This window comes from Perissodus microlepis, chromosome 1, assembly GCF_051167445.1.
Source record: "Perissodus microlepis isolate ML-2025 ecotype Zambia chromosome 1, ASM5116744v1, whole genome shotgun sequence".
In the NCBI taxonomy this organism is placed as follows: Eukaryota; Metazoa; Chordata; class Actinopteri; order Cichliformes; family Cichlidae; genus Perissodus; species Perissodus microlepis.
In genome coordinates this window covers 32,480,825-32,503,211 of record NC_140461.1, presented here as the reverse complement: position 1 = coordinate 32,503,211, position 22,387 = coordinate 32,480,825, and the positions used below count along the sequence as shown (strand labels likewise).

Genomic DNA, 22,387 nt, shown 5'->3' with positions numbered 1-22,387 from the left:
AATCCACAATCTCCAATCAAGCATAGCCTTCTTGTGGCAACTGAAGCACAACGCCTTGCAACCAAGCCTGGTCATACTTTACAGGTCAGTAGAGAAGGCATCGGCGTGCTTTGCCATCGTCATATCTGCTTTACCTCCTTCTCCTCCCGTTCTATGGACAAGCTCCAGAGTGCTGACCTTCCTATATAGCAGATAATTGGCTGTCATCTGCCTTCTATGAAATAGCTGCATGACACTGGAGGTGAAGAAAAAGGGCAGGATGATATACAGCTAACCCAGAACTCTCTGGCAGCCATTCATTTCCAAAACTTTTCTCCCACAGACAATGCCACTGGATTTTGATAAAGAACACTTGTCACCTCAACAGCTTCCTCCCACAGCTGTCACAGCACTTCCGAAACTTTCTACAGCCCACAATCTCCATCTCAGGAGATGCAGCCTGCAACCCTGCCACTGTGGCTGTTTATTTATCACATAGTAGTTTGAACCACCGTCTCCTCTGGTCTTAGCAGACTCATAATACTATAGAAAAACATGCTAGAGGAATTTGTACTGGTATTAAGTGTTATATCCCCCATTAACACTCATACCACCACTTATCACTTTGACTATTCAGTCAAAAGTCAGCAGTTTCCACATAAGGAATTATTTGTCCATTTGCTGCCTTGTTAGGCTAAGAGTTTGAAAACTGATATGACGGTTTATGATTGTTGCAACCGTTGACATCCTGGAGTTTCTGCTGGTTGTCTGGCAGCTGCTAACAACCAAACATAGTCTGGAGAACAACCACACCCACATTTACATTTTTTCACCTTTTTTTCATGCATTTGAAAAAATTAGATTGACGTAGCTTGCTAATTATTTTGCTGTAGTAATGTGCGTAATCATATTATTATTAAATGGCTGTGCCAAATCATACCAGTCAAATGTTTAGGAGAGTACTCATTCTTGAAAGTAAGTTTTTAAAAAATAAATAAAAATCTAACTAATTCTGATTGCATTAATAATAAATCCTGTTAGTGACTGTTGAAATCATTAATCTTTGATGATTTTTATTGTGATATAAATTTAGAATCCTGTGTTCAAGTAGCACATTTTGTTACCTAATGCAATGTTATCGCGTTAAGACTCGTTGATAATGTTAGCACAACTGAAAACTGTCATGCTAATAATGTATGCACTGAAGAATCAATACATTTTGGTTAATTACATATCTGGAGCATAAATCATTGAGGGTTTGCTTGTAGTGTAAAAACTTAAAACAAATCTACATCAAACAAAAAAAATCGACAAAAAGAAATCCTTTATTCTGATACTTCTAAGCTTAATAATCAAAATAGAAACAACAAAGTTTTCATCCAGCAGTATATATATAGACTTTAGGAGGACCAGGAAATCTGTGACCCCTGTTTTGAATACTACAAATACCTTGGATTACACATAGACAATAACCTGGACTGGGTTAAAAACACCACTGCCCTTTACGGGAAGGGCCAGAGTCGTCTCTATTTTCTGAGGTGGCTGAGGTCTTTAAACATCTGTCGGCCAATGCTCAGGATTTTTTACGAGTCTGTTGTGGCCAGTGCCATCTTCTATGCTGTTGTATGCTGGGGCAGCAAGGTTGAGGGTCGCAATCACAAACTGATCCGCAAGGGCAGCAATGTGGTGCGGATGGAGCTAGACTCCTTTAAGGTGGTGTTGGGCAGGCAGATGTTGTCCAAGATAAGGACAATGCTGGATAATACCTCCCACCTACTCCATGACATGCTGGCCGGTCACAGGAGCACTCTCAGTGAGAGACTGAGATTACCCAAATGCACCACTGAACGACACAGGAAATCATTCCTGTCTGTATAACTCCTCCATGTAGTACACTGCACGCACTGCAATAGTTACATCCTTTTGCACATGCTCTACAGCAGCGGTCCCCAACCCCCGGGCCTCGGACCGGTACCGGTCTGTGAGTCGTTTGGTACCGGGCCGCGAGAGTTGAGGCTCAGGTGTGAAATGTATGGTTTTCAGGGTTTTTATCGGTTTTCAGTGTTATTTTGTTATCGTTTTTATCATTAACTCGGTTTTCCTGGGTCTTTTCACGTGTGTTATGAATAAATCTTCTTTTTTCTGTACCGGTACTAGTTTTATTTTGTTGTATTTATCCGCGACACCTTAAAGGCCGGTCCTTGAAAATACTCTCGGGCAGAAACCGGTCCGTGGCGCAAAAAAGGTTGGGGACCGCTGCTCTACAGTAAAAATAACAAATAACAAAGTTTTACAAGTTAGAATAAAATGCTAGTCATATAGATTTCACCTCTCACCACCTTGAGCTATTTGTATAGAGCTATTTTTTTTATATTTTGTAAACTTTGTAATATATTATATTATTTATCTTGGAGCAACTGTAACCACATAATTTCCTTAGGGATTATTAAAGTATTCTGATTCTGACTCTGCTTACTTTCTTGTCTCTTATGAGTACCATATAATAAAGGTGCTAGATGATGAGCAGTGGGGCATATGATATATGATACTATATAATTCAAACTGATGTAGTTGTCTTCTTGCTCTTTTAGTCACCAATGTTTCCAGCTTCTCTTTTGATTCTGGTCAGAGGCAGTTGGTAATACTACATGAAAAGGGCAGTATGCACAGTGCCCACAGAGACTGACGCAGCAGATAAGTCTCAGATTCTGGCATTAATGTCAAATTCTGAAAAGCAGAATTTGAATTTCTTTAATCAGAACCAGAGTCGTGCTAACTCTGCCAACACACAAAAAATGTTTTCCCAAACGTTTCCTTTCAACATAATACAACTTGCCATTAGAACACTGTAGCCGCTGTACACTTGTGTAGATAATAAATGATTAATGATTCGAATAATTATTCTTTATTATTGACAACGTAGTGTGTTAAATTGTATAAAACAACAAATGTGAGCACGTTTTTACGTGACCACAAACTTTTGAGTGGTACAACATTTAACAGATAAATATGAAAATCAAATCGATTGGATTTTGTAGCACAGTGGAGGCAAATCGAATTTTGTTTGTGATGCTCATGGCAAAGGAAAATTTGCACATTTAGAAGTTGAAGAAATCTGATTATAATTCAGGATCCCACAAACAAGAACTAGGAAACTCTTACAGTATATGCTCTATATGATATAATTCAAGTCGTGTGTTAGGTTTAAGATACGATGACCAAGACCTTGTACAAGGACTGAACTTACAGTCCTTAAGGCACATGAGAAATTTCTAGAGAAAAATATATCAGAGTACTTTCAATCACTGAGTGTTTGTGCCATGTGTCAGTGTGCAGAATAATTTATTTATGTTATCTGTGTGTCTCTTCACACTACCTTCAACATCCAGGGCATCAGAATATATGAATGATAACTGGATCTTCTTTCTTGACAGTGAGATGCGAGCCCAACAAAATAGTATTCTCACTGTGCAGTAGTGTATATGGTTCAAAGCATTTTTCTTTTCAAAATTAATAATGGATCACTGGACTCTTTGTTTTTTTTGCAAACCCAGGGAGAAATATCTCACACACTAGGCTGTTCCACCTTATCTCTGTAGTCTGCAAATGTAATACTTTGTTTGAGTCTCTTTTTCTCTCAGCAGTGTAGTTTTTGGCTTCAGCAGTCAATCAGTGTACGGTCCCATATTTACCAGGGTAAATATGTTCATTTTGCTCTATGTCTCTACAGATTTGTAAATAGGTAAATTTCCAGCTTTTTCTATGGAATTACAGTGTAATTATTAGAAATGAACACCACTATAAAAGCAGAAGTTGGAGCTTGTCTTGTGTTAATACACAATTTTCCCAGGGCTGAACGTCTCGGGAGATAAGACACTTCTTGACAGACTCTGCGAGCCTCAGCTCGTGTGTCTAATGTTAAAGGTTCACGACAGTGCATTTAGATAAACACTGAAAACGCATGAGTTCTTTGGAAGGGTTGCCAGGACTTAAGTGGTGATTTTGGCCATAATCCACAGCATATCATCACAAACACCTCATACCAACTGTAAAGCACAGTGGTGGTGGGCTAACAATTTGAGGTTTCAGGTTTAATTCATTGTGTCAATCAGGAACTCTTCTGTATCTAAAACACAACTGCTGAAAAAGAAAATAATCGAGGTATTGCGATAGCCCTCAAAATTCAGAGTTTAACCTGATTTAAATAACAGAAGCATTGCTATACAAAAAAATCCTCCAGAATGATGTGAGAAACTGATAAACTAATATAGAAAACAATGACTTGAGCTAGTACTGCTAAAAGTACCTCTATTAGCTATTCAATCATGGCATGTACTTGTTTTTTTTAATTTATAAAGCAAAGTTTGGGATTGTTTTAAGCCTTGCCCTTTAATATCTTAACAAATTTTAATTGTTTCATGAAGTTAATTTTTCCCTGCAACTTATTTAGGTTCAGAAAATGGAGGATCTGTAATGTCTAATATTTTACTATCAACTCTAAACTTATTCTAATAAAAACAAGCCTCCCTCTATTCCTGCCAACGAGATTTCACTTTTGTTTGATATGCAAACACTTTTTCCCCCTGAAAGCTATGTATACTGACATTAGGCGTCTGTTTGAGCACGGCAGTTTCTATTATTTAAAAAAAAAAGTGGCTTTGTACAATGGTGGTTATTAAGGGATCAGCAACGAAAAGAAAGCATTTAAATGGTGATAAGGCTCATTTTTTATATTTTGTACAGAGAGCACCAAAACAGATATGTCATTTTTATTAGCTGTCAGCCTGCGCTGCTCATAACAAATGGACTGCCTGCCAATAGATTATTCCCCTTCATTAAATATGCTGTAATGCGAGAATACAATAGCTACAACTAAATACTTCACAAAATAAATGCTCGCTGTGAAGTGGAGTTAATGCCTTTGATGATTATTTCATGAGTCAAATCAGGATTTCTGCTCGTTCAGAGATTTCAGGCCTCTTGAAGCCCAGACGAGGCTTCCATCAGTGGAAGAGGCGAAGCTGGAGCACTCTCATTCTCTTTTTGCACCTCGTTCAATGCAAATGATTCTTCTCCAGCTGACAAGTATCAGTGGCTCCGTGTCCTGCAGCATGATGGAGTCGGGCTGTCAGGCTGGTGCCCGTCGTAGGCCTAGAGTGATGTATTCATTTAATTCCACAAAAGGTGACACGCTGTACAAAGTCAACCTTCCAGTCCCACCCTACCCTTTCTCTTACACATGCACACATGTTTGTAATGAAGCCGTCTCTACTTGAAGTGTGGAAATGCAATTTAATGTTGTAGAAAAACATTTCCTCATGATGCCTGTTAAATTACTGCATGATAATTGTTTTAGCACTAACTCAGCCTGCTGTGTGGGGGGTTGATGGGCCATCATTAGCCGTGTGGAAGAGGTTTGAGCTGAACCCTAAGATAGCATGTACTGATCATCACCATCTCCTTTCCTTTGTCTTCTTGTTTTGTTGCAGCAGTTCAAATGTTTCATTCAACTTAACAAAGGTACTCTATTTGTTTGGAACTTCTAAGATAAGACATTTAAATAATTTGAACCAAAAGGGCGTCATTCTTTGCAGTATGTGGGCCATGTGTAAGTTGTGTGCAGCCACGGACCAGTTGCAAACACACTGCTGGCCCTGTGCTGGCCCAGATGTCAGCCTAATGTGTACCTTAATCAAGCCATGTAATAGCAACATGTGCCGGAACATAATAGTGCAAAAGTAAGATGACAGAATGCTGTTCGGATAGTGAATGGACTGATTCTTATATAGCGCACTTCCTTTCCCCCTTATTACTCAAAGAGCTCTATACAACATGCCATATTCACCCAATCACACACTTTCTCTAAACTGAGTGCTTCCTGACTACATTCACACTCTTGACATGCAGGAGAAGCCAGGGATTGAACCTCCAACCTTCCGATCAGTAGGTGACCTGCTCTACCGCCTGAGCTACAGCCGCCCACCAGCAAAGAGGAGTAAACCGTCACTAGGTTTTGGTTAAAGTGTACACTCACAAACCTGTCAAACCTGCATTTGAAATGTTGGCTACCATAGCAGTATAGTATTGCAAATGGCATTTGGGTCATCTAACTAAAATAGAAAAATAGGAACATAAATAGTGCCATCATTGCCAGACCTAGCCCACATCTGGTTGACATACACTCTGCCATGATACCGGTCAGTCAGAAGTGCCAGCTTGATGCCAGATCCGGGCCGGACCTGTTTTCTATGGGCCTTGGCCACATAAACCAGACCACAATCGAGCCAGATATTGCATGCCATCACGTAGACAGTGCCATCTATCCCAGGCCTGGCCCATATCTGGATGACATATGTCTTATCATACCAGAAGTCAACCAGCAGTGCCGGCTTGATACCAGATCTGGGCCAGACCTGCTTGCTATGTGGGATGGAGTCTAAATAAATAAATTTTAGTGTCTATTTTCACCAAGTTTCAGTGACTTAGTTCATTTATTTGTACATTTATTGAGATGCATTTGTTATTACAACCTAACATTATAGGGTGGCTTCGGCTCAGGAGGTGAAGCAGGTCATCGGCTAATAAAAGATTGTTGGTTTGATCTTTGGCAGGTCTGAGTTGTCCTTTGGCAAGATACTGAACCCAAAGTTGCTGCCGATGCATTCAACAGAGTGTGAAGGTGTGTAAATGTTAGGTAGCACTCAGACATAGAAAAACGTGCTTATATAAATGCACTGGTGAATGAGACATGTTGTATAGCAGAAAAGCACTATATAAGAGCCAGTCCATTTTCATTAACCTGAGGTTTTGGTTGGTGTTGGGAGAAAGATTAGGGTTTTTGATGCCAAGCAATTCATGACTTAATTACAATACTCACGCAACAGCCAATCTGAAACCCTGTGTAAACTCTCATAACTTTGTTTATGATATGATAATGTTGCCTTGGTTAATACCAAATAAATGCATGTCATTTGGATTCAAAATGACATCATTAAAAGAAAAACACATTCATGAAGCTCCTTTGCATGTGGGTGGCAGCGTCAGTCTTCCTTAAAGCTACAGCATACAGGAGTGTAATCCTTTAAGCGTTCTTCAGTTTATAGATTGACTTCTCAGTTCAACTTTGACCCACTGCGCCTACATAGTTACAGTATGTGTGCACACTTTTTCTTTTTTTTGTCAAGTTCTTCTGAGCTCTTCCTGCCCCATAATTCCGATTGATATTCTGTGGAGTAGGTCCACTCTCCCTTTTCATAAATATGCATGAGAGCTGTCGAGCTTTGGTATTGGATTGGCTTGATCCCTGTGTGAGTCTGTGTTTTTTGGGTTGGTTTTTTTGCTTCTGAATATATTGGGATAGGTGACATTCTGGGCTATGTTTGGTTATATATTAGAGAGCTGTGTTTGCCAGATGTGGTGTACTTTCTGTGTGTGAATGGGTATGTGTGCTTAAGGCCAGAGGTTCCAGAGCTGGGGTCACTTTCAGCCGCAGGGAAGCTGAAATGTCACGACTTGTTGCCTGCGGCTCTTGGGCTGCTGCTGCTGTTTGTGCCTGGTTGGCTCTTAATTTAGCGTGCCTGATGAGGGTGGAGAGTAGAGCACACATGGTGCAGAGAAGAGCTAAAGTTAAATGCCTGCAGTCACACTGCAAAGTGAGGGTAGTAGGTAAAACTGAGAGAGAAAGCCCCCCCCTCCCCCCCCACAATCTTTGTTTGTTAGATGAACTTTGTGCTTTAAGGTTACACCGAGCAATCTGTCCATCTTTCAGCCGCATTTCAGCCCAAGGTCCACTCTCCTCTGCCATTTCAGAAACACCAAAATTTAGAATTTCTTGCTGACCCAGTTTTAGTTTTAAACTCTGGGTATGTGTTATGGTCTGGGCAAGAGAAAACTGAGACTTTTACAGTGCACAATTACTCTCTTGGGGGTATTTTTGCTGTGAGTTGTGAGTTGCTATGTACTGAGCAGGGTGATGGATAAATTTCCTTCTCTACAGTTCAGAAAGTTCTGAGACTTTCAGATAGGGCGACACAGACACCTGTGTTCTGGTGCCTGATAGAGCCATATTTGGGTCGCATACTCATTTCCGTGGAATAGATAGTGATCCAGCCATATTTGCGTTGGAGCCACTCTCCATCTACCTTTTCTGTTGCTATGTCTTCTCAAGTCTTACCATAACACTTTCTCCAAAACCAAAAAGGAAATATCATTCTTATCATTTTCATCCTTATCGTTAAACAAAAGTTTAGAAAAATCTTCCAACCTGCTTTTGGATAAAACCTCGTACACATAATGTGTTTTCTTTGAGTTTCCCCTTCCTTTGTTCAGGAAACTGAGCATCTGTGACCTGTGACTTCTCCCCCTGCAGCTACTTTGAGCTGGAAAGCAGCGGGGTGAGAGAGGAGATCCGCTATCACTACCGCTTCAAAGGCAAGCCACGTTCTGAATCCTTCCCCTACCGCCTAGCTGATGGCCAGTGGCACAAGATCGCCCTTACCATCAGTGCCTCCCACCTGCTTCTGCACGTTGACTGTAACAGGTAACACACACACATACCGCTCTCGAGCACCTTCACATCTCTGTCACAAGAGACTGTGCTGAGTAATTTTTCCCATGCTCCTTTTAAGTGACATGTCTAATGAGCTGCCTGTGTTTATCAGGGTAAATATTTGTTCAGTGCATTCTCCTTGTGGAGAGCAGGGTGTTAGCATGGCTGACAGTAAAACATTCAAGGACAGACTCACGAAGAGAAAGGCTGTATACTGATATAACATCCTGTGTGTCTCTGTATAGGATGTGTCTTCAGCTCACACCGTTGTTTAATGAAGTGGAAGGTACCAATGATATAATCGCCGCATTGATTGGCCAGTGAATACCCTTATCTAAAGAGAACACTCGAGGCTGATCTGTAAACACGCACTTCAGTTGTGACAGTCTTTCTCAGGCCTCACATTCTCTCCTGAGACCCATGAAGGCATCACTTGTCCTTTTTTTAAATACAGTTGCTAGACAGAACAAGCAGGCTAAATTTGAGTGGAGGTAATGCTCTGTCACCACTTGAGGATGAAAGACGGTACGATGCACGCGAGGATTGCGCTCTAATATTGATTTTTCCCAGATGCCTATTATACCCATCAGGCTGGTGGTTTGTCAATTAATTATCACTGCAGTGGCTGTCTCTCTGATGATAGTCTGGTGAAGATGAAGGAGGGCATCAGAGTGTTATTGGATGGAAAAAGATCAAAACATAATTTGAATCAAAACGTTTTGCTTATGCTGTTATTTTGAGCAGGGCTGATGTAATTAATACAGTGAAATTGAATGGGTTGGTTTGGTGCTATTAGTCATTAGCTGTGGCTGCGTGTGGTATAAAAGTGAAGCCTGATACTTAGTGTAACTGTCTGAGCAAGTGCCTGTGACTGTGTCTAAATCCTGCTCATTTTTACAGAGTCTAGTCACTAATGCTTTTTTACCCCCTCAGCTGTGAAAGGCTGATGGGCATCCTGCCGGGGAGGCGGGTGGGCAGTGTGGACACCCAAGTTTGTGAATGTGATAACTCGAGAACAAGGTGATGTAGGATACTGAAATTCATAGCACAGGTGCATCTGCCAAACATCTTAAATGAGTAAAAATTTCAGTGATCCCGACCTCAAGGTCAAGGCCAGAGATCAAGTTTTCTGAAAATCTGATATATCTATCTATATATATATATATATATATATATATATATATATATATATATATACACACATATATATATGTATGTATATATATATATATATACACATATATATATGTATGTATATGTATGTATGTACTTAATCAGGTCATTCAGCAATACAAACATTAACTTTGCACTGATCCCCTTTTTCTCATTTACCAAGACATGCAAGGAATTTGAAGGCCTATATTTAGAACTGTAATGTCAAGGCAAGAAAGAGTGTGAATGTCAACATGCTTACCAAGCCACTTACTCCATGTGTCTGGGTCAGGTTAACCACCTCATCAGCAGACACTTTCAGCTCTTACCTTTGTTTGCTCATCTGAATTCACTGTCATCTGCAGCAATGCCAGCTAAAGCCACCTGCCGCTCAGTTTTCAGAATGTCTTTAAAGTAGCAATCACAGCTCATGATGTCTTTCATCTGAGCAACAACACCGCACTTTAGTCCGTTGTGATGCTCTAACAAGGGGATGTTTTTCCCAGCTGCCCCAGGTGTCACCATCAGCTCCTCTCCCACCATAATCTCAGAATACACGGTGAAACCTAGTTGTGGCTCTGTCAAAGTGTCAAACAACAAAAACAGAACAACTGTTAATTCGGCCTTTTTTACAATACGCTAAATTTGACTTTCATCTACAAGTGCAATTGCCTGTGCATCTTTGGGGCAGATAATTTTAAATCACCAGTGCTGGGTAAATACAAGAAACCAAAAGGTTTATGCAATAAACAGTCTAACCAAAAACAAAAAAACTAATGATAACCCTCAAAATCTACTGTACATCTACTTTCATGTCACTGACTTTTATCTGTAACATTATTAGATATTTTTATCTGTAAGTGTGCATTGATAAAGCTTGAAATTGTATGTTGTTTTTTTTTGATAAAAACTTTAGTATCAATGAATGACCAATCAGAAAAACACTGTATTGATTTATATGCAGGATAGTTTTCATCACAAAGGTACAGTTATATTTCATGTTTGTTTAGAATAATAATACAAATTAACTCAATGCCACACAAACTTAGACAAAGAATAATAGTCAGGAAGTAAATCTGCGTTGACAAAACAAGAGAAATAAAAATTGCATATTCATATCCATCCAAACTGAGCCTTTCATATTCTTCGTGTTAAGAATATTTACTTATTCAAACTAGCAGACCCATTAGCCTTGAATTTTTAAGAGTATAATTTCTGCACTAAACCACACTCTATTGATTTCAAGGCTCATTAAATGCTTTTAAGTGTCTGTAAATGGGAGATGGAGCAATTTATTGTCATATCCTCGGGTGGACTTAAACTTGTAGTGTTCCTTTGGCTTTTTCTTTACTGATGTCTATTTTACAGCCAAACACAAGATGTTGTTGGGTCTCATAGACTCATGTTTAACTGCAAAATCAGTAAGGCAATAAGGCTCAGAGTTACAGTACAAAGAGTAATGATATAAAAGAAATTATAAATGAAATATTAAAGACATCGTTTTATTTGGGGGGAAATATGCTGATTTGCTTTATTGGCAAGCATTAGACAAAAAAAAAATTAATATCACCTTCATGTCTGCCGGTTGAATATGAAGGAGAAGACTTGATGTACCTTCTCTTTGGAGGTTACCAAAGGACATTCTAGGAAATTAATATCACCCTCCCCAGTGTTACGTTTCATTCTCCTGCTTTTGCTCCGATGAATGGCTTTAAAATAATAATTTCAGTTGCAGTAATGTATTCAGACACAGTTTAAATGTCTTTGACCCACATCGCTCATCACCATAATAATTTTTTAAATGAACCGAATGTTCCCCTACGCATATTTTGGACATTGTTCAAGTTGGGAAACAAGACTTGTTCATAACTGCCCTGTTCTCTAGATACTGCTGTCCCTTCATGAAGTTTGACAGATCCATGTGAACAATATTTTTTATGTGTTTCTGAACTCATTTCCATATCTTATACTTATAATTCCTCTGGTATTGTGGAGGGTAGCAGCTTCAGCATTTACATGTCATCTTATTTGACTTCCTTGTGCAGGTCCCTATGCCCAAACGGAGGGCTCTTACCTTGGGTTAGGATTTGGAATTACTCTGATGGTGGTTCAGAGTCCTGAAAATTCATGGAATTTTCCTTTCTTCCTCTGCTGTCCTTGTGTAAGATTGATTGAAAAAGAGGAAAATATTATTTGAAGAACATGTGGACTATACAAAGTGGGATGAAGCCTGTCAATAAACATAAGACGTTTACCAGGAAAAGTGCTGCATAATAAAGTTCTGATTATATATTATGCCACATTTGAAGTTATTAAACGGTATAGCTGTGTTATGGCCTCTGGCCTCAGGTGGCCCCGCCTTCCTCTATGGCAGACCTTCCCAAAGTGTGGGGCCCGCCCCCTAGGGGGGGCGCAGAGCCATGGCAGGGGGGGCGCGGGATGAAAAGGGGGGAACAAAACAAAACGCTTGGACACTGCTAGCACGGGCGCCTACAGAAACGCAAAGCAGGAGATGAAGCATCGCTGAATATGTTTCCAAACCAACTTCATTCTAAGCCAAAGACTAGAAAATATGGTGAAGCATATCTGCCCTTTGGTTTCACCTGCACAAGGACCAAGGTAGGTCTCCCCTGCAGAATTGCTTTTTCCTTCGTCAGAAGCAGCGCTGGGCTGTTTAAATCACGGACAAACAGTATCCCACATTCGTGATTTTTAGTTCACAAACACTTCTCATAATGACTAACTACTGCTGACATTATGGAGATGTTAGCTCTTTATACAGTAAAGTTACAGCGGGATATAAATAATATCAGGCTGATCCTGCCACGATTTGTTCCCCCGGTTCAAATCACGGACAAACAGTATCCCACAGTTGTTTATGTTTTTAAACCTATTTTGCACAGAGAGACATTTTTTGAAAAATGTATTGATAGCAATGTTGAATATTATTACACAGGAAAAAAAACAACTACACGTAAAATAATCACATCGTGACGCCTCTGCCTTTGTAAATGGAGGGACAGTAACTGCGTGTGTATATGTAAGCGTGTAAAACCTGAAGATAGAGACAAAATACTGTTAATCTGACTATCTGCCATTCTGCAATTCATCTCATGTAAACAATAACGTGGCGCACAGTGTGACGTGAAAAAAGGCACATACCTTTGACGTTGCGTGACAAACTCCGTATTCCTCGTCCACACGTAAACGCAAAAAAAGGAGTTTTAAAAAAATCTCCATTTTCAGTGATTCAAAACGCCGTTTACGTGTGGACGAAACAGCTGCATTTTCAAAAATACTCGTGTAGGTGTGGACGTAGCGTAAAAGAGTTAGTAGTTTATTTTCTTACTACCTGTAATTTATTGCTGATTACTTGTATTTGCTTAATTGTTTACTAAATGTTTGAGGTGTGAAATAAACCACAATGGAGCAAAATATGGGTGTGTGTGGTTGGAGGATGTGTGTGTGCGTGCGCGCGTGCACGCGGGGGGGGCGCAAACATTTTTCTTGTAAAACAAAGGGGGGCCCAGCAAAAAAAGTTTGGGAACCACTGCTCTATGGAAATCGAAGCGTTCTAGGACTCACGGGTGATTGGCTGGCCAGGGACCTATGCCCGCCCAACTTCATGCAGATCAGAGTGTGCCAGTCCACACACACCATTGGCTGCTGCAGGAGCCTTGAACACGACGGACCAATGACGCGCCTGCCTGCATTTACTGGGAAGCATAAAAGGCTGAGGATTCTTCATTCATGGGGCACTTGTTGATGTGAACAGACTGTGTAGACTGTCCCTCCTGCCTTTGCCTTTATACTGCTGCCTTTGAACCTTTGTTTTTGAGTAGCTGCCTGTGAGGTGTTTAGATGATTAGCGTTTTATTAGTGTTTTTTGAATATATGAGTTATTTGTTGTGTTTGTTTCAATTTGTTTGTTTGTTTGTTTCGATCACTGAACGGTGTTCAGTTGTGGTAATAAACTTTCTATTTTCTTTTTTTTATTTAACCCTCCTGCCTGTGGACTCATTTATGTTACATCCCTTGTCACCTAGCAGAGCCGGGTCGTAACATAAGTGGGGGCTCGTCCGGGATACTTATATGATACTTAAATGAATTCTAATGGTTATGATAATGTTAACCATAAAACACCTTGATGACATAATAATTGAAATGATTCCAGTGTAATTACTGTTGAGATTTCAGACTGATTTGACAATCACAAAGATAAAAAAAAATAGTGAAACTTAATATTAGTAATTTTAAGGAAAACATTGATATCAAAGTATAGATGTTGAACTCGTATGTACTACTTAGTAGGGGACATCAGATAGACATAGACCATGTTTTAATGTAGGTCCTACCTATTTTATATACCTCTTTTATATGTTTCCTGACAGACAGCTCTAAGAGGGAATTGCCCTTTTTATAGCTAATTAATAACACTTGGTTAATAAACCACGATAACTAAATGTTAAATTAAAAAATGCTAATACTTCTGAAGGTGTCAGGTTACTGGAGCTGGAGGTAAATATAAGGATTTTTCACCCTCATTATTATTGTTCAGTCAGGACAGCGCGATGATATTATGTCATTCAAACACACAAAATATATATCTTAGTTGCTCCAATGCAGAGATTTTGGAAATAGGCTTTCTGCCACACAGTGTATCCATTAAGTTACAGCAGACAACCGTCCAGCCAATCCTTTTAACAACAAAATCAATCCATTCTTGCCTCCATTTCATTTGTGTGTTATGGCTGGTTGTTCTTTAGAAAATATGTAGCTTATTCTAAATGACACCCAGATGAACCCATATTTGTCTGAATTTAGTTTGTTAGATTTATCACTTTGGCTCAAATGACTGAAATATAAATTTAGCTCTGAAATTTAGTGTCCAAGCTCTCGTCTGGACTATGATCAGACATAATAAAAAAAAAAGCTTAATTCTTGAGGTCTTCTAAAGACCCAACACTGTGTCACTTTAAATGTTTGCTCTGCTCTGATCACCACCTCACAATTGTTTGGTGTTGACCTAACAGTGTCTACACTAATAAATCCAGATTAATCCAGGGTTAGAAGTGCTTGACCTCAGTGTTTTCTCTTTCTCCACATGTGTACTGCTGTGAACTCTTTCTGTGGACTCATCCTCATCTTATCTGACAATACTCAGTCTCTGTCAGTAATTATGCTTCTTCTGTGCATTGATTAATGTAGCTTGCCTCAAGGCTTATCAGCTTGGCTCAGCACAGTTTGTTCACATCTTTTTTTTCTTTCAATAACAACCTAATAAATGCTCCCAATCTGTTGCATGGAGATTTATTTTACAAGTCTGGCAAAGCTACACTCCTTCTTATAAACATTAAGTGAATCTGAACAATTTCACTTGTCTCTTGATTCTTAGATACATCTGTGAACACCAGATAAAAGATAGAGAATAACCTTGAAAGGATCATGAGCCAAAGGAAACGGTTATATATGAAAGATACATGAGAGTGAGACTTGTGTTGTTGTTAAAACTGACAAAAACGAGATACTGAAAAGGGGAAAAAGACAACTTACCTGTATTTTTCTAACCTAAAGGTACTTTTGGCAGCTACTTTTTTTCATTTGGGGTCATCACATCGAATGAATCCACATATTTGATTTGGCTCAGATTTTATACTATATGAACTTCCGTGTAGGAACTCTTTCATTTATCTGGGTTGGGCCTGGCAGAAGGAGTACTCTATGACACCACAAGGCTCTATCACCACTATACTTCTGATGTATATCCAAAAAAAGAAATAACAATATAAAAAAACAGTAATGTTGTGAGTCTTTTGTTGTTCCTTTTTTCCATTCATTTACTTTAACATGACATTTCCTCTAATAGTGCTCAACTGCTAAATATAGTTCGCACAAGGCTGCTGCCATTGACACTTTGCGTAGCCCTTTAAAAGGAAAAGCTTTTCAGTTTGATTTCATTTAATTTCACAATAAGACTTTTATTCTGAAAGACTGAGAACATGCTGTGAAAAAAGCTTTACTTGTAATACATGTAAATATGTAAATGAATATAAATTATCTTCAGGTAGTATGGTTACCCTTAAACAGCTGCTTAATTATATAGTTGTTATTCCACCATACCAAATAGTAATGAGGCTATAACCTTCTGAAATGGAAAGAATAAGGATGAGACAGAATAAGGTAAATGTGGGGAGAGGAGCAGAATGTGGTCTGTCGTAGCCAACGAAAGGGTCAGACAACCCAAGAAGAAGACGAGGCTTCAGAGAGAGCAATGACTTAATGAACTGTTCAAAGACTATCTTTGGTGTGATCAGTTATTCTTGAAGAAAGTATTTAAAGTTGTCTCAAGGATCAGCAATTACCTTAGAAACAAGCCACAACTCTTACGTATGTAAATATCATTTGTGTATCGGTGCTTTAAAAAATAGCAGTACACCCCGGACTGCATGTCAACAGTTTTTTTTGTTTGTTTGTTTTTTGCCTTCTCTCAGGGTCACATTCATCAGAGTTGTACACCACACAAAACCTCATCACTACGTAGACGCACAACTGAATCCTCCAATCACTATGATGTCATTGCCATTCTACTTTTAGTTCATTATCATAACTTACAATGATAGTCTCACTAAAAGTCAAAGTCACAGACATTTAGTCTAAGATGTGCTGTTCTGTCTGTCGGCTGCTTTGTGAACAAAACTTGGTATAGCTTACCTGTCAGGATGAAAAATGAATTTTCTGAAGCATTTTAGGAGCATTTCAGTGAACAGCTCAGACATTTGTAAATAACAACATGTTGCACTCAGATGTGTGGAGGGAAAAGATAGCTGCAATATGTTCCCTTAAACAAAGTCAATGATTTTGGTCAGTTATCTAGTGCCTACATACACTGGTTTTTACTCTAACGCAACACTCAAAGAATTTTTTACTAGAAGCCACATTCACCCATTCACACACATAATCATAAAGTTTTTATTATGCACCTTAAACTATTTCTTTCTCTCTTGCTATCACATGCACACTTGAACTCCAGTTGATGGGGTTTGGTTTCTTGGTCAAGGACACCACGACATGCACATGAAAGCGCTGCGCATCAAACTTGCAGCTCTTTTTGATTGGTGGACAACCCCCTCAACTTCTTCAGCCACATTTTTTTTGCCTGGTTGCCCTTGCTTCCACCTATCATTTTATTATCAAATGCGTTTTGTGAGACCAGTGTGTTATTTTAGGTATTTGTTTTTCCCACACCTTGATTTGTAATACTTGCATTAGTGCCACTGCAGAGTCTAGACAAGGTCAGGTGCAGTAATTGTGATTTCTAATTTTTCCTAATTGAATTATAGGCAGACATCCAGCACATACACCCTTTCTACACACTTGGTAAGCTTTTTGTGTTTGGACCTAATTGCAGTAATGACAACTACCAGGTGGTTGTCCCCTACTTGCAGAAGGTCATGTCGTGCACAGACTGGCTTGTTCTTCCCAGGGGCTCTTTCCTCTTTTCAGTATTTTCGTTCTTACTCCTGGATCTGTTTTCTTTTTCTTTTTATTCTTTGACTCTCATAGCCAAGGCTCTGCTGCATGTATGATCTTTAGATGTGAAATGAAAGTCAACCTGGAAACTAACTGGGTTCTCTTCCACTGCCGCCTTCAGGGTGGAGCCAAATAACATTAAAATGTATGCCTCACAGTGGTTAAAAGGGGTGACTACTGGTTGATTTGATTGTTTAGGAGTGCCTCATTTGTTTTCTGATCTCAGTTACCACTGCAAACATAAACTCATCATCACTTTGTTGATGTTTTTCAACTTTGTTTTGTTTTTTGTACAGTGAGATAACTAATCTGTTTTGTACTTGAATAAGTGCATTAAACTCAGGTGTAGTATCTTATGTGGAAAATCAAAGGACAATCACATCAACAGCAAATGCCAGATGCCTTTCATTCTGAGCACTCTAGTATATTATTGTCTTTATTTCAGTGAAAACTATTTTAATTTCTGCGCTCAGGTTTCATATTCTTTGCCGAGGCTGATCCACCCGACAGATGTGTGGTAGCCTCTGTCACCATGTCCAGTATTCTGCTGCTCCAAAAGTGCAACAAACTATCTGTGATTCAGTGCTCATGCCCTGATCAAGTGAAGTATTTTACTTACACCATCAACAGCATGGTTAGTTTTTAGCAATGACTTACACAACACCTCGTAGTGAATAATACAATGTAAAAATACCCAATTTCAGTTCTGGATTCAGTTCTATCACTTGACTTTACATAGAGGTTCAACATATTTCCCCTTCAGCAGCCTAATCTTATTGCAGCATAACCAAGGGATGTTTTAGGGTCACCTAATTAAGCTTTAATATACACTTTAATATACACAGGAACATGAAAAGTTTCATAATAATCTTAAAAGTAGAGCGAGTGTCTGTCTCCAGAATCCAACCATCACAGCTCTTGTGCAGTACTATGGTAAAAAAAGACAAAATTGTCTACTGACTGAAGATCCAGATTTGCCATAATGTCCTGAGTCTGACAAAGGTTTAGATGTCCATTCCTATTCTACATGAGTCGAGTTCTTGAAATTCTCTGCGTATTTAGTCTCCTAGTGGCGCTTTATACTTTAATCCTTAAACATAGCAATCTTCTCTCCACAAGCTAAACAGATGGCTTTACCTCTAGCTACCTCTAACTACTTAGAAACTCATGTTTTGCTAAAAACTCTAAATTGCATCAATGTTTCTTTTTCAATGTAAGCTGACATCTGTTTGTTTGATGTTAGCAAGCAAAGGGCTGTTCTAAGGTGAAGCTGTATTTGCTTGCACACATTTGCAAAATGTAAATTGTAAAAAAAGAAAAAAAAAAGAAAAAAAGATCACCTTCAAAATAAAAACATTAAAGTTTATTTTGATTTCCAAAAAAACTGCAAACTACAATAAGCCATTCTCTGATGATGATATTTGGTGGCCAAAATGGAATAAAGTGCATGATTTGTATTTAATTATATTTGAATCTTAATTTCCTGTTGACCTCACATGGGATGGTCAGGGATGGCAAACTGACCGGATGTGGCCTGGGGCAGTGCAATGCGCGGGTCTGTCTTAATACAAGGTTAGTAGCTTTATCCTGAGCTCATAATTGCATTTAAGTCTTCATTAGTGGGTTTTGTTCTTTGGTTGTCATGGAAACAGGCCTGGGCAAAACTTGCATCCTGTTATTTGGTCATGCTTTTGCCATAATTAGTGCACAGCAATATTCTCAGAGGAAAACCCCTCCAGCAAAGATGATACTTTCATAAACACAAAATATAATATATGTGTTTTTAACATAATTCCTGTATTACAAAAGAACCAAAGAAAGCATTTTTAAAATGGTCCATTTGTCTTGTTTTGATGGTCTTTCTGTCAGAACAAGAACAACATCATAAGTTGTCTATACATTTGTGTAAATAGCATTGTAAGTAATGCTATTTACACAAATGCAGATTAATTTCTATTTCTTGTTGTATTGGTACAGCATCATTGGAAAAAAGACACATATTAAAGTAAAGATCTGAGACACCAATGACATGGAAAAAAATAGACAGCTCAGTTGAGTTCTTCTTTGTGGATGAGAGTGAAAATATTTTCTTTCTTTTTTTGGCTGCACTTTGTATCAATACGCAGTGCATACTTTTGTCAGATCTGAGTTGTGTTCACAGTGTAGATGGTACATGTAGTTTTGTCACACTGTTTTAGTTGTGAATCCCTGTTAAAGAGATGCACACAACAAAACGAAACACAGCAAAGGAAAATTAAAAAATGTAAAAAGATATTCTGTGCCTGGAACACCTCACCTCCTGGGAACACCTCACCCTAGGGCAGACCCAGGACTCCCTAAAGAGATTATATCTCTCCCCATGGACAAGCTGGAGGAGGTGGCTGGGGAGAGGGAGGTCTGGCCCCATGACCTGGCCCTGGATAAGCGGAAGAGGATGGATGGATGGACACATTCTTATTTTTGTACATGACTTTTATCACTCCTAAAAAATTGCAGAGTCACATCTCTACTACAAAACTGAAAGTAAGTGCTCTTACAGTGTGGCTTATAATCCAGTGCAAATCAGAAATAATATATAATTAAAGTTAATGTGATATATAGAAGTCAGAAGTTTGGACACAACTATGGTCAAAGATGAAATATGGCCTCGCTATCTAAACTGTGCTGTATTTTACATTTTGGTAGTTTAGCTATTTTACAGTCAAAAATGAATGCTTTGGTTTTTTTTGTCTCTGTGTTTTTGTATCTGAGGCTACAGATCATTTTACATTTAAACTGTTATGTAAAGGGGTGTATCATTATGTGTGCTTACTTTTTGTACTCTCTCTCCTAGAGGTTTTTGTTGTAGAGTGTGTGGGTGTCACAGCAACAGACTTTGAACACTCATCACTGAAAAACTTTACTTACGGATAAGCTGAATAACTGAATAACAATTGGACCTGATTTAGAATTTTTCAAGTTCACTGTGGAGTGAGAAGTTCAGTGAGGCTTTGTGTTAGTCATACTTCACTATACAGGTAGTATGAATTCTGACAGGATTATTTATTCCCTTGTAATATAAGGTCAAGGATTTGAATACATAGATTTATTGATACTGCTCCATTAGCTGCAGTGAGTGGTTGAATGACTTCATTGACTGTTAGGGAGCACAGCTTTATTTAGCTGGGGAATGAGGCAACTGCCTGTACTGCATAAAATATAAATATCTTAAGAGTGAAGTATTACAAAAACTGCTCTGGATTCAACTATACTGTAATGACAACACCAGAGACAATGATGTGAGACTGTAGAGGGTATAGAGTAGCTTCAGAGATCTGTGAGATGATTGAACAATTTTTGGTGATCCCTTTACTTTAGCACTCACATCAGGCTGTTTTGTTTTTTCTTACTTAAATGGAAACTGTTTTTTTAACTGTTTGATGTGTTTAAATGTATTTATCATACGCAATAAATATGGAAGCTGTGCTACAGCAATATTAAAGCCAGGAGGTTTAAGTTTCTTGACAACTATCTGATGTTTTCCTGTGTTTGTATGGTTGATCTTGGGTTGCTCTGGTATCTATCCTCAGTCCAGAGACCTGGGAATTATGTATGTTTTATCTATAGACTTCCTATAGGTTTTCCCTGATGATACTTCCTACTTTTCCTTAGTGTGCCACTAACTTTCTCCCCATGAATCTGTTCATTAGCAGGTCTTACTGTTAGGTAAATACAATGATTAGACATCAACAAAACCAAAGTACTGTACACCCTTACTATGTCCATAGGAATAAAGAGGGTCAATAGCAGCCAGGTTCAGTGGATCAAATGCACTAGATTAATTGCTCATCAGCAATGTGATTTGGCAGTTTGCTGCTCTGGAACATTCAGGTGTGTGTTAACACAATGCCAAGGAGGAAAGACATCAGCAATGACAGAGAAGCAATTGTTGATGTTGATCAAACTGGGACGAGTTATAAGTCCATTTACAAACAGTGTCAAGTCCATTTTTCTACAGTGAGAAGGATACAAAACTGAAAGAATTTAAAACAGTTCCCAATCTACCCACGAGTGCATGTCCTAGCAAATTCAGTCCAGCGTCAGAGCATGCAGTGGTCAGAGATATTGCAAAAAAAAAAAATCCAAGAGCTACATCTTAGACCCTACAGGCCTTAGAAAAAGACTGAACAAATTTGGCTTGTTTGGAAGAGTTGCCTGAAGAAAGCCTCTTCTCTTTAAAAAAAGAATATGGAAGCAAGGCTTAGGTTTGCAAAACTGCATCTGAGCAGCTTCTGAAACAATTTCCTTTGGACAGACAAGATTAAAGTGCCAAAGGGCCATAATGTACAGCACCACGTTTGGTGACACCCAAATACAGCATATCTGCACAAACACTGTCAAGCATGGTAGTGGTGGGGTAGTTATTTGAGATTATTTGGTTTGGGATTACTTTAAAACCACAAGAACAGTCATGACCGCCTATGTAGACCAAAAGTGTTATAGAGTCAAATAAAAGGCCATCTGTCCACAAGCTAAAGCTTGGCCAAAATTCGGTCATGCATCAGCAAATCTACCAAAAGAATGGTTGAAAAAGTACAGAATCAAGGTGTTGTAATGGCCCAATCAAAATTCAGGCCTCAGCATAACTGAAAAGCTGTGGTGAGACCACAAACCTCAATGAACTAAAACAATGCTGTAAGTAAGAGTCGGCTAAAATTCCTCCACAGCATTGCCAGAGACCAATAAAGTCATGCAGAAAATGATTACATGAACTTATTGCTGTGGTAGCTCTACAAACTGTGGAAACATGGGGTGTATTTCACACACATAAACTGTCATAATATGGCTTAGTTTTTGTTAAATAGTATTGTGGTATAATGTGTCTTGTGTTGATGTTATGTGAGGTGGTATTTAAATAATTTTAGAACATGGTAAGGGCCAGATTAATTTATTTTACCTCCTGATATGTAAAACCTTTGAATTGAAAGGTATACTTTGTTATTCAGTGAAGTACAGCTGCACAGCACGAGATGAAAATTTGGCCCCTTTGTTCCAAATAGCAACAAATTTGTAATGTCTAACTGGGCCAGCTGTGAGCTGATAAAGACTGCATGTTACATCAGCTTCCCAAGGTTCTCCCTACATATAGTGGTTGGGATTATTAGCACACGGTTGATTGTGTCTTTGAGCAATCGTATT

The 22,387-nt window shown here is 38.8% G+C and overlaps 1 protein-coding gene across 1 annotated transcript in view; it reads left to right on the top strand.

The window, feature by feature from the left end:
- Positions 1-22,387, top strand: part of LOC146394112 (protein kinase C-binding protein NELL1-like) — a 292,613-nt gene that overhangs the window by 57,581 nt on the left and 212,645 nt on the right. Inside the window, exon 4 of the mRNA XM_084952387.1 lies at positions 8,348-8,518. Coding sequence (XP_084808513.1) covers positions 8,348-8,518 — 171 coding nt within the window. The remainder of the gene's footprint in view (positions 1-8,347; positions 8,519-22,387) is intronic.